This window comes from Choloepus didactylus, chromosome 18 (genome assembly GCF_015220235.1).
Source record: "Choloepus didactylus isolate mChoDid1 chromosome 18, mChoDid1.pri, whole genome shotgun sequence".
In the NCBI taxonomy this organism is placed as follows: domain Eukaryota; kingdom Metazoa; phylum Chordata; class Mammalia; order Pilosa; family Megalonychidae; genus Choloepus; species Choloepus didactylus.
The window spans coordinates 36,913,079-36,926,407 of record NC_051324.1 but is presented as its reverse complement, the minus strand read 5'-3'; the positions used below and the strand labels follow the sequence as shown (position 1 = coordinate 36,926,407).

Sequence of the window (13,329 nt, the reverse complement as noted above, 5' to 3'; positions counted from 1 at the left end):
TTTTGATATAGTTAATTAAAAAAAAGTGTCAATTAAAAAAAAAATGAAAATAATATGCAGAGCCCCTCTGAGGAGCTGGTGGAGAATGCAGGGGTGTTGAGCTTCCCCACCTTGATGGTTGCTGATGTGCTCACAGACATAGGGGACTGGTGGTTTGATGGGCTGAGCCCTCTACCACAGGACCTGCCCTTGGGAAGACTGCTGCTGCAAAGGAGAGGCTAAGCCTGCGTATAATTGTGCCTAAGAGCCTCCTTCTGAATGCCTCTTTGTTGCTCAGATGTGGCCCTCTCTCTAGCTAAGCCAACTTGAAAGGTGGAATCACTGCCCCACCCTGTACGTTGGATCTGACACCCAGGGGAGTAAATCTCCCCGGCAATGTGGAATATGACTCCCAGGGAGGAATCTGGACCTGGCATCAAGGGATGGAGAACATCTTCTTGACCAAAAGGGGGATGTGAAAGGAAATGAAATAAGCTTCAGTGGCAGAGAGATTCCAAAAGTAGCTGAGAGGTCACTCTGGTGGGCACTCTTACACACAACATAGACAATCCTTTTTAGGCTCTAATGTATTGGAATAGCTAGCAGAAAATACCTGGAACTACCAAACTACAACCCAAAACCCCTGAATCTTGAAGACGACTGTATAAAAATGTAGCTTATGAAGAAGGGTGACAATGTGATTGGGAAAACCTTTGTCCACTGTACGGATGGATGAGTATAAAAAGGGGGCAAAAAATATATATATCATTAGATGGGTTTAGGCAAGGATGAAAAAGAGATTGGCAAATTGAAAAAAGTCAGGAAATTAACCAGCATGTGAAATGAAAATGAGTTGAAAAATATCAGAGGTTGAGAAACAAGGGGATAAAAGGAAATGGAGCAAACTATGTTATTAGATTTCCATAGAGACAGCAAAAATAACAAAGGAAAGGCAATGTATTAAGAGATAATGGCTGAGAATTTTCTAAGATTAATGAAAGACATAGATCTTAAGTTCAGGGGAGCATGAGACTTGAGCAGGGAATTTAACCCCATTGTAGCACAATGGAGCAAAAATTGTGGCTCCAGGCTGAGGGAGAGAAAAAAAAATTCTCAAAAGCTTTAAGAGCAGAGAAAAGTTGACAGAATAACATCTTCAAGGAACTGAGAAAAAAATAAATATTTTCTAGCATTCTAATCTTCACCTACTCTATCATTCAATAGTAAGAAAAAATCTAAATAAGCATCATTGTATAAAATAATAATAATGGGCTATTAAAGGGGATCGTGTTAAAGGAAAAAAAGGTGAACACTTAAAAATAAACTTTGATCAGGGTTAAAGTTATGGAACAAAGAGGAAATATCCATTAACTTTAGCCTTGTTTAAAAATGAAAATTTAAAGTATAACTTCTAAACCACTAGGAGAAACAATGTGTGTGTATTTCAATCAAACACAAAGCAAGTGAAAAAGAAAACAAACAAAACCACCTTATAAATAGAAAACAGAAAATAAGTTGATAAAAGTAAACTCAAATGTATTGGTAATCACAACAAATTTAAGTGTTCTAAATTTCTTAAAGAGAAAGTTATATTGGATTAAAAAGAAATCTGACCATTACATTTCTGCCAAGGACGTATAAGGCTGGAAAGAGACTTGTTTCCACCCTAAGAACAAGACAAAGTTGAATAAACTACAAAACCATAATAGCACATAATAGTGTTGTTCTGAGCTAAGGACTCAGAACAACAAAATAGCTTTAATTCGAAGGAGAGACAAGATGCTAGCACTGGCTCACCTGTGGCAGATCACAGAAGAGATGTAGGATGTCATACAAATGGTGTCCAATGGAAAATGGAAACAAAGTCATGGACATGTGGGAAATTTCAGCTGTGTAATGGAGATGGGAATAAGAATAAATCAAAAGGAAATACTACAAATCAAAAAACAGAATAGTAATAGAGATGAAGAACCTATTAGGCCCATTAGAAGACTCAATGCAGTCAGGGAAAGAATCAATGAAATGAAGATTATACCAAGGCAAGTCTGGTTCAATATTAAAAAATCAATTAATGTAATCCATAACATCAACAGGCTAATGCAGAAAAATCATGTGATCATAACAATTAATGCAGGGAAAGTATTACACAAAAAAATCATGCGATCATATCACTAAATGCCACGAAAGTATTTGACAAAATACAACACTCATTCATGATAATAATTCTCAGCAAATTACGAATAGAGGGGATGTTTTATAAAATACCTACAGCTAACACCATTCTTAATGGTGAGGAACTAGATGCTTTATTCCTGAGATCAGGAAAAAAACAAGGATGTCCCATCTCATTCCTCCTATTCAATCTCTTAATTGAAGTCCCAACTAATATGAAAAGAAAAGAAGAGGAGGAAATAAAAGGTATACCAAATTGGAAGGAGGAAATAAAGCTGCCTTTGTTTGCAAATGACATGACTGTCTATGCAGAAAAGCCCAAAGAATCAATCAAAAAAACAAAACAAAAAAACACCTCTTGACTAATTATAGCAAGGTTGCAAGATACTAGGTAAATATACAAAAGTCAACTGCTTTCCTATACACCAGCAATGGATGGTTTGAATGTGAAATAAAAAACACAATGCTATTTATATTAGTTCCAATAAAAATCAAATTCTTAGGTATACATTTAAAAAATATGTGAGAGGCGGGGCAAGATGGCGGACTGGTGAGCTGTATGTTTTAGTTACTCCTCCAGGAAAGTAGGTAGAAAGCCAGGAACTGCGTGGACTGGACACCACAGAGAAATCCGACTTTGGGCATACTTCATACAACACTCATGGAAACGAGGAACTGCTGAGATCAGCGAAATCTGTAAGTTTTTGTAGCCAGGGGACCCGCACCCCTCCCTGCCAGGCTCAGTCCCATGGGAGGAGGTGCTGTCAGCTCTGGGAAGGAGAACGGAGAACAGAGAACTGCAGTGGCAGCCCTTATTGGAAACTCATTCTACTGATCCAAACTCCAACCATAGATAGACTGAGACCAGACACCAGAGAATCTGAGAGCAGCCAGCCCAGCAGAGAGGAGACAGGCATAGAAAAAAACAGCACGAGAAACTCCAAAATAAAAGTGGAGAATTTTTGGAGTTCTCCTGAACATAGAAAGGGGAAGGGCAGAGCTCAGGCCCCGAAGCTCATATGCAAATCCCAAAGAAAAGCTGATCTCTCTGCCCTGTGGACCTTTCCTTAATGGCCCTAATTGCTTTCTCTCTTAGCATTTCAATAACCCATTAGATCTCTGAGGAGGGCCCCCTTTTTTTTTTTTAAATCCTTTTTTCTTTTTCTAAAACAATTACTCTAAGAAGCCCAATACAGAAAGCTTCAAAGACTTGCAATTTGGGCAGGTCACGACAAGAGCAGAACTAAGAGAGCTCAGAGACAAAAGGCAATAATCCAGTGGCTGAGAAAATTCACTAAACACCACAACTTCCCAAGAAAACGGGGGTGTCCGCTCACAGCCATAATCCGGGAGGACAGGAAACACTCCTGCCCATCGCCAGCCCCATAGCCCAGAGCTGCCCCAGACAACCCAGTGTGATGGAAGTGCTTCAAATAACAGGCACACACCACAAAACTTGGTGTGGACATTAGCCTTCCCTGCAACCTCAGCTGATTGTCCCAGAGTTGGGAAGGTGGAGCAGTGTGAATTAACAAAGCCCCATTCAGCCATCATTTCAGCAGACTGGGAGCCTCCCTACACAGCCCAGCAGCCCAGAACCGCCCTGGGGGGATGGCACTCACCTGTGACATAGCACAGTCATCCCTCAACACAGGACCAGGGGGTACACTGCCTGGAAGAGGGACCCACTCGCAAGTCTCAGGAGCCATATGCCAATACCAAGGACTTGTGGGTCAGTGGCAGAGACAAACGGTGGCAGGACTGAACTGAATGATTAGACTATTGCAGCAGCCTTAAAACTCCACGATCACCAGGGAGATTTGATTGTTAGAGCCACCCCCTCTCCCTGACTGCCCAGAAACACGCCCCATATACAGGGCAGGCAACACCAACTACACATGCAAGCTTGGTACACCAATTGGACCCCACAAGACTCACTCCCCCACTCACCAAAAAGGCTAAGCAGGGGAGAACTGGCTTGTGGAGAACAGGGGGCTCGTGGACGCCACCTGCTGGTTAGTTAGAGAAAGTGTACTCCACGAAGCTGTAGATCTGATAAATTAGAGATAAGGACTTCAATTGGTCTACAAATCCTAAAAGAACCCTAACAAGTTCAGCAAATGCCACGAGGCCAAAAACAACAGAAAATTATAAAGCATATGAAAAAACCAGACGATATGGATAACCCAAGCCCAAGCACCCAAATCAAAAGACCACAAGAGACACAGCACCTAGAGCAGCTACTCAAAGAACTAAAGATGAACAATGAGACCATAGTACGGGAGATAAAGGAAATCAAGAAGACCCTAGAAGAGCATAAAGAAGACATTGCAAGACTAAATAAAAAAATGGATGATCTTATGGAAATTAAAGAAACTGTTGACCAAATTAAAAAGATTCTGGACACTCATAGTACAAGACTAGAGGAAGTTGAACAACGAATCAGTGACCTCGAAGATGACAGAATGGAAAATGAAAGCATAAAAGAAAGAATGGGGAAAAAAATTGAAAAAATCAAAACGGACCTCAGGGATATGATAATATAAAACGTCCGAATATAAGACTCATTGGTATTCCAGAAGGGGAAGAAAAGGGTAAAGGTCTAGGAAGACTATTCAAAGAAATTGTTGGGGAAAACTTCCCAAATCTTCTAAACAACATAAATACACAAATCATAAATGCCCAGTGAACTCCAAATAGAATAAATCCAAATAAACCCACTCCGAGACATATTCCAATCACACTGTCAAACACGGAAGAGAAGGAGCAAGTTCTGAAAGCAGCAAGAGAAAAGCAATTCACCACATACAAAGGAAACAGCATAAGACTAAGTAGTGACTACTCAGCAGCCACCATGGAGGCGAGAAGGCAGTGGCACGATATATTTAAAATTCTGAGTGAGAAAAATTTCCAACCAAGAATACTTTATCCAGCGAAGCTCCCCTTCAAATTTGAGGGAGAGCTTAAATTTTTCACAGACAAACAAATGCTGAGAGAATTTGCTAACAAGAGACCTGCCCTACTGGAGATACTAAAGGGAGCCCTACAGAGAGAGAAACAAAGAAAGGACACAGAGACTTGGAGAAAGGTTCAGTACTAAGGAGATTTGGTATGGGTACAATAAAGGATATTAATAGAGAGAGGGGAAAAATATATATGACAAACATAAACCAAAGGATAAGATGGCTGATTCAAGAAATGCCTTCACGGTTATAACGTTGAATGTAAATGGATTAAACTCCCCAATTAAAAGATATAGATTCGCAGAATGGATAAAAAAAAATGAACCATCAATATCTTGCATACAAGAGACTCATCTTAGACACAGGGACACAAAGAAATTGAAAGTGAAAGGATGGAAAAAAATATTTCATGCAAGCTACAGCCAAAAGAAAGCAGGTATAGCAATATTAATCTCAGATAAAATAGACTTCAAATGCAGGGATGTTTTGAGAGACAAAGAAGGCCACTATATACTAATAAAAGGGGCAATTCAACAAGAAGAAATAACAATCATAAATGTCTATGCACCCAATCAAGGTGCCACAAAATACATGAGAGAAACACTGGCAAAACTAAAGGAAGCAATTGGTGTTTCCACAATAATTGTGGGAGAATTTAACACATCACTCTCTCCTATAGATAGATCAACCAGACAGAAGACCAACAAGGAAACTGAAAACCGAAACAATCTGATAAATGAATTAGATCTAACAGACATATACAGAACATTACATCCCAAATCACCAGGATACATATACTTTTCTAGTGCTCACAGAACTTTCTCCAGAATAGATCATATGCTGGGACATAAAACAAGCCTCAGTAAATTTAAAAAGATTGAAATTATTCAAAGCATATTCTCTGACCACAGTGGAATACAATTAGAAGTCAATAACCATCAGAGACTTAGAAAATTCACAAATACCTGGAGGTTAAACAACACACTCCTAAACAATCAGTGGGTTAAAGAAGAAAGAGCAAGAGAAATTGCTAAATATATAGAGACGAATGAAAATGAGAACACAACATACCAAAACCTATGGGATGCAGCAAAAGCAGTGCTGAGGGGGAAATTTATAGCACTAAACGCATATATTAAAAAGGAAGAAAGAGCCAAAATCAAAGAACCAATGGATCAACTGAATAAGCTAGAAAATGAACAGCAAACCAATCCTAAACCATGTACAAGAAAAGAAATAACAAGGATTAAAGCAGAAATAAATGACATAGAGAACAAAAAAACAATAGAGAGGATAAATATCACCAAAACTTGGTTCTTTGAGAAGATCAACAAGATTGACAAGCTCCTAGGTAGACTGACAAAATCAAAAAGAGAGAAGACCCATATTAAAAAATAATGACTGAAAAAGGTGACATAACTGCAGATCCTGAAGAAATTAAAAAAAATATAAGAGGATACTATGAACAACTGTATGGCAATGAACTGGATAATCTAGAAGAAATGGACAATTTCCTGGAAACATATGAACAACCTAGACTGACCAGAGAAGAAACAGAAGACCTCAATCAACCCATCACAAGCAAAGAGATCCAATCAGTCATCAAAAATCTTCCCACAAATAAATGCCCAGGGCCAGATGGCTTCACAGGGGAATTCTACCAAACTTTCCAGAAAGAACTGACACCAATCTTACTCAAACTCTTTCAAAACACTGAAGAAAATGGAACACTACCTAACTCATTTTATGAAGCTAACATCAATCTAATACCAAAACCAGGTAAAGATGCTAGAAAAAAGGAAAACTACCGGCCAATCTCCCTAATGAATATAGATGCAAAAATCCTCAACAAAATACTTGCAAATCGAATCCAAAGACACATTAAAAAAATCATACACCATGACCAAGTGGGGTTCATTCCAGGCATGCAAGGATGGTTCAACATAAGAAAATCTATCAATGTATTACAACACATTAAAAATTCAAAAGGGAAAAATCAAATGATCATCTCAATAGATGCTGAAAAAGCATTTGACAAAATCCAACATCCATTTTTGATAAAAACACTTCAAAAGGTAGGAATTGAAGGAAACTTCCTCAATATGATAAAGAGCATATATGAAAAACCCACAGCCAGCATAGTACTCAATGGTGAGAGACTGAAAGCCTTCCCTCTAAGATCAGGAACGAGACAAGGATGCCCGCTGTCTCCACTGTTATTCAACATTGTGCTGGAAGTGCTAGCCAGGGAATCCGGCAAGACAAAGAAATAAAAGGCATCCAAATTGGAAAGGAAGATGTAAAACTGTCATTGTTTGCAGATGATATGATCTTATACCTGGAAAACCCTGAGAAATGGACGATACAGCTACTAGAGCTAATAAACAAATTTAGCAAAGTAGCGGGATACAAGATTAATGCACATAAGTCAGTAATGTTTCTATATGCTAGAAATGAACAAACTGAAGAGACACTCAAGAAAAAGATACCATTTTCAATAGCAACTAAAAAAATCAAGTACCTAGGAATAAACTTAACCGAAGATGTAAAAGACCTATACAAAGAAAAGTACATAAATCTACTAAAAGAAATAGAAGGGGACCTTAAAAGATGGAAAAATATTCCATGTGCATGGATAGGAAGGCTAAATGTCATTAAGATGTCAATTCTACCCAAACTCATCTACAGATTCAATGCAATCCCAATCAAAATTCCAACAACCTACTTCGCAGACTTGGAAAAGCTAGTTATCAAATTTATTTGGAAAGGGAAGATGCCTCGAATTGCTAAAGACACTCTAAAAAAGAAAAACGAAGTGGGAGGACTTACACTCCCTGACTTTGAAGGTTATTATAAAGCCACAGTTGTCAAAACAGCATGGTACTGGCACAAAGATAGACATACAGATGAACGGAATTGAATTGAGAATTCAGAGATAGACCCTCAGATCTATGGCTTACTGATCTTTGATAAGGCCCCCAAAGTCACTGAACTGAGTCATAATGGTCTTTTCAACAAATGGGGCTGGGAGAGTTGGATATCCATATCCAAAAGAATGAAAGAGGACCCCTACCTCACACCCTACACAAAAATGAACTCAAAATGGACAAAAGATCTCAATATAAAAGAAAGTACCATAAAACTCCTAGAAGATGAGGTAGGAAAACATCTTCAAGACCTTGTATTAGGCGGGCACTTCCTAGACTTTATACCCAAAGCACAAACAACAAAAGAAAAATAGATAAATGGGACCTCTTCAAGCTCAGAAGTTTCTGCACCTCAAAGGAATTTCTCAAAAAGGTAAAGAGGCAGCCAACTCAATGGGAAAAAATTTTTGGAAACCATGTATCTGACAAAAGACTGATATCTTGCATATATAAAGAAATCCTACAAGTCAATGACAATAGTACAGACAGCCCAATTATAAAATGGGCAAAAGACATGAAAAGACAGTTCTCTGAAGAGGAAATAGAAATGGCCAAGAAACACATGAAAAAATGTTCAGCTTCACTAGCTATTAGAGAGATGCAAATTAAGACCACAATGAGATACCATCTAACACCGATTAGAATGGCTGCCATTAAACAAACAGGAAACTACAAATGCTGGAGAGGATGTGGAGAAATTGGAACTCTTATTCATTGTTGTTGGGACTGTATAATGGTTCAGCCACTCTGGAAGTCAGTCTGGCAATTCCTTAGAAAACTAGATAGAGAGTTACCATTCGATCCAGCGATTGCACTTCTCGGTATATACCCGGAAGATCGGAAAGCAGTGACACGAACAGATATCTGCACGCCAATGTTCATAGCAGCATTATTCACAATTGCCAAGAGATGGAAACAACCCAAATGTCCTTCAACAGATGAGTGGATAAGTAAAATGTGGTATATACACACGATGGAATACTACGCGGCAGTAAGAAGGAACGATCTCGTGAAACATATGACAACATGGATGAACCTTGAAGACATAATGCTGAGCGAAATAAGCCAGGCACAAAAAAAGAAATATTATATGCTACCACTAATGTGAACTTTGAAAAATGTGAAACAAATGGTTTATAATGTAGAATGTAGGGGAACTAGCAATAGAGAGCAATTAAGGAAGGGGGAACAATAATCCAAGAAGAACAGACAAGCTATTTAACGTTCTGGGGAAGCCCAGGAATGACTATGGTCTGTTAATTTCTGATGGATATAGTAGGAACAAGTTCACAGAAATGTTGCTATATTACGTAACTTTCTTGGGGTAAAGTAGGAACACGTTGGACGTAAAGCAGTTATCTTAGGTTAGCTGCCTTTTTTTACTCCCTTGTTATGGTCTCTTTGAAATGTTCTTTTTTTGTATGGTGTTTTTTTTTTTAATCTTTTTTTCATACAGTTGATTTAAAAAAGAAACAAACAAACAAACAAAGAAAAAAAAAAAAGGAAAAAAATATGTAGTGCCCCCTTGAGGAGCCTGTGGAGAATGCAGGGGTATTGGCCTATCCCACCTCGATGGTTGCTAACATGACCACAGACATAGGGGACTGGTGGTTTGATGGGTTGAGCCCTCTACCATAGGTTTTACCCTTGGGAAGACGTTTGCTGCAAAGGAGAGGCTAAGCCTCCCTATAACTGTGCCTAAGAGCCTCCTCCCGAATGCCTTTTTGTTGCTCAGATGTGGCCCTCTCTCTCTACCTAAGCCAACTTGAAAAGTGAAATCACTGCCCTCCCCTCTACGTGGGATCAGACACCTGGGGGAGTGAATCTCCCTGGCAACGTGGAATATGACTCCCGGGGAGGAATGCAGACGTGGCATCATGGGACGGAGAACATCTTCCTGACCAAAAGGGGGATATGAAAGGAAATGAAATAAGCTTCAGTGGCAGAGATTCCAAAAGGAGCCGAGAGGTCACTCTGGTGGGCACTCTTACGCACAATTTAGACAACCCTTTTTACGTTCTAAAGAATTGGGGTAGCTGGTGTTGGATACCTGAAACTATCAAACTACAACCCAGAACCCATGAATCTCGAAGACAATTGGATAAAAATGGAGCTTATGAGGGGTGACAATGGGATTGGGAAAGCCATAAGGACCACACTCCACTTTGTCTAGTTTATGGATGGATGAGTAGAAAAATAGGGGAAGGAAACAAACAAACAAACAGACAAAGGTACCCAGTGTTCTTTTTTACTTCAATTGCTCTTTTTCACTTTAATTATTATTCTTGTTATTTTTGTGTGTGTGCTAATGAAGGTGTCAGGGATTGATTTAGGTGATGAATGTACAACTATGTAATGGTACTGTGAACAATCGAATGTACGATTTGTTTTGTATGACTGCGTGGTATGTGAATATATCTCAATAAAATGAAGATTAAAAAAAAATATGCACAAGATCTTAAATAGAAAAACAACAAAACTTCGAGGAAAGAAATTTTGAGGACCCAGGGCTCCAACCCCCTCCTCCATTTTCAGTGCATGATGCAGCTGCCTACAGGACCAGGTAAGATGGCAAGGTCAACAGGCCCCCATCCCCTGGGGATGGGGGGAAAAATGTATTGTCAAAGCATTAAAACTTCCTTCCCCGGATCTCTGTTAATAGTCAAATCTCACAAGACCCTGCTGAAACTCCGTTGTCACACTCTGTGAACCTAAGTCTTTATAAGCCAACCCCTCTGGCACTCTTCTTTTTTTGTGCAGTTCACTTTCCACGACTGGCTGCAACTGTGAAACTATCATCTTCCCTAAAGTTAAGTCCCAATTAAACCCATGTCCACTTCTGTGCCTGGTGTGTTCTTCGGTCTTAGGGCTAAGGTCGGTTGGAACAGAAATAAAAGAATATCTAAATGAATGCAGAGATATTCCATGCTCATGGAGAGTAAGACTCAAAATTGTTAAGATATTAGTTCTACCCAACTATAGAGTCAGGGCACTTCCAAAGAAAATCCCAGGAAGCTACTTTGTGGATATTGACAAACTGATACTTAAGTTTGTATGGAAAGGAAAGACACCCTGAATAGCTAACACATATAGAAGAACAAAGTCAGAGGACTGACATTATATTGATCTCAAGACTTACTATAAAGCTACAGTGATCAAGACAGTGGTGGTATTGGCAAAAGAATACACAGATCAATAATAGCACAATAATGCAACAAAAAATATATGAGGCATAATCACTGGCAAGGAAGAAATAAGGCTAGCCCTATTCACAAATTGACACGCCTATTAATGGAGAAAATTCCAAAGAATCTATAAAAATCAACTGTATTTCCAAAGAACAATTGGAAAGACTTTTTAAGAGTACCATCTAGATCAGCACCCAAAAATACGAAAATACATTGGTATAAATCTAACAAAATATTTACAAGATCTGGATGCTGAAAACTATAGAACTTTAATTAAACACAACAAGGCTTCCGTCATTACCATTTGTTTAAATTTGTACTACAAACCAGTGCCGTAAGGTTTTTAAAACTAAATAAAAGGTATTATTAGAATTAGAAAAGAAGAAACCAAACTGTTATTTGTAGGTGATATGAAAATTTACATAAAAATCAAAGCAAGTCTGAGTTAGCAATAAGGTTTAATAGAAAGTAAAGTACACCAAAATTAATAGGTGTTCTATAGGAGTATCTAACAATTAGGAAATAAAATTTTAAACACCATTTAGAACAGCAACAAAAATAAGGTAACTTATTATTCCAAACTGTAATAAGACATGTATAAGACTTTACCAGAGTAAAGTATAAATATTTACTAAGACAAACAAAACCTAAAAACAAAAAACCCAAAATATATACCACAATGCTGCTCTGTAGGTCCCTGTATTTTATAGACAGTAATTCTTCCAAATTAATCAAGAAATTTAATATAATTTGATCACAATCTAACAGGAATTAGAATGAAACATGAAACTTTTATGTCTTTGCTCTTTATAACGAGGAATAAAAAGGTATTTATGGGGTAAAGAGTACAAAGAAATAATTTTATACCTCTAATGTTACACTGGACATGTTTTTACAACTACGGTAGAAAGCAGTGCTAGTGCGGCAGAAATCCTAAAAAGATACATTAAAAATAAAACTTCAAAAAATTATATGTGGTGGATGACATATGTGGTAAATAGTAGAAATATAAGAGCATTCTTTCATGAACTATAACAAATGTACATCACTATTACAAGGCATTGATAGGGTGGTGTATGAGAAAAAATAAACCTAATGCAAACTATGAACTATAGTTAGCAATAGTATTTTAGCATTATTTAAATATAAATAAATCTATAGAAACAGAATTAGATTAGTGGTCTGGGGAAGGACAGAAGGATTGAGAGGTGACTAAGGGAAATGGGGTTTTGCGTTCTGGAGTAACGAAAATGTTCCAAAATTGATTATGGTGATGAATGTACACCTCTGTGAGTATACTAAAAGCCACTGATCATACACCTTGGATGGACTGTCTAGTAAGTAAATACATATCGACAGAAGTGCTTAAAAAAGAAATACTGGATGAAGAATATCAATTTTTAAAAAAATGAACTGCAAGTTTTTTTACTGGAACAATGGACAAGACATATATGACTGTGTTGTAATTATAAACCCCTAACCTCCTGGTGGGGTTGGGGCAACTGATTTGAATATGGAACTTACCTCTCTTAAGAAGTTATGGGAAGGGGGTGTGAAGGGCAGGGGTGGGAAGGAATGGGACACAACTTACAGCACCAAGGACTTAACTACCTTGGATCCAAAAGTGAGCCTGAAAACTGGAAGCGTATGCCTCGTGGCTGGGATGTACATTGGGCTTGAACTCAGCTGATACGAAAGGTCATGGCATGCCTGAGATGGTGACAGTGAACAAAGTGTACAGGATGTGCCCAGAGATAGCAAGAGAAGCTATAACAAATGAATTTTGAAGGATCAAACTTAAAAAGTCAATTGGTAAGGGAGACGGAAGAAGACGGCGGCATAGAGAGGAGTGGAAGCTAGTTTGTCCCCCTGGAACAACTAATAAACAACCAGGAACAACTAGTAAACAATCCAGAATAACTGTGAGGGGTACAAAAGTGACTGTCCACGCATCACACACCAACCTGAACTAGGAGGATTGCCCAAGATTGCAGCATAAAATCTGTAAGTAAAAACGCGGATTCAAGCCGAAAGCCCCCTACTCCCACAGCCCAAACTGAAAAGCCTCGCAGTGCTAGAGAGCAGCACTCTCCCAGCAAG

General features: G+C 38.4%; 1 protein-coding gene across 10 annotated transcripts in view; it reads right to left on the bottom strand.

Moving 5' to 3' along the window:
* The window catches only part of TRIM37 (tripartite motif containing 37), a 230,264-nt gene that overhangs the window by 49,481 nt on the left and 167,454 nt on the right, over nucleotides 1-13,329 (bottom strand). The window contains exon 23 of one of the 10 annotated variants that reach the window (XM_037810102.1): nucleotides 1,777-1,868. The exons of the other annotated variants lie outside the window; for them this stretch is intronic. Coding sequence (XP_037666030.1) covers nucleotides 1,777-1,868 — 92 coding nt within the window. The remainder of the gene's footprint in view (nucleotides 1-1,776; nucleotides 1,869-13,329) is intronic. 10 annotated transcript variants of the gene reach the window in all.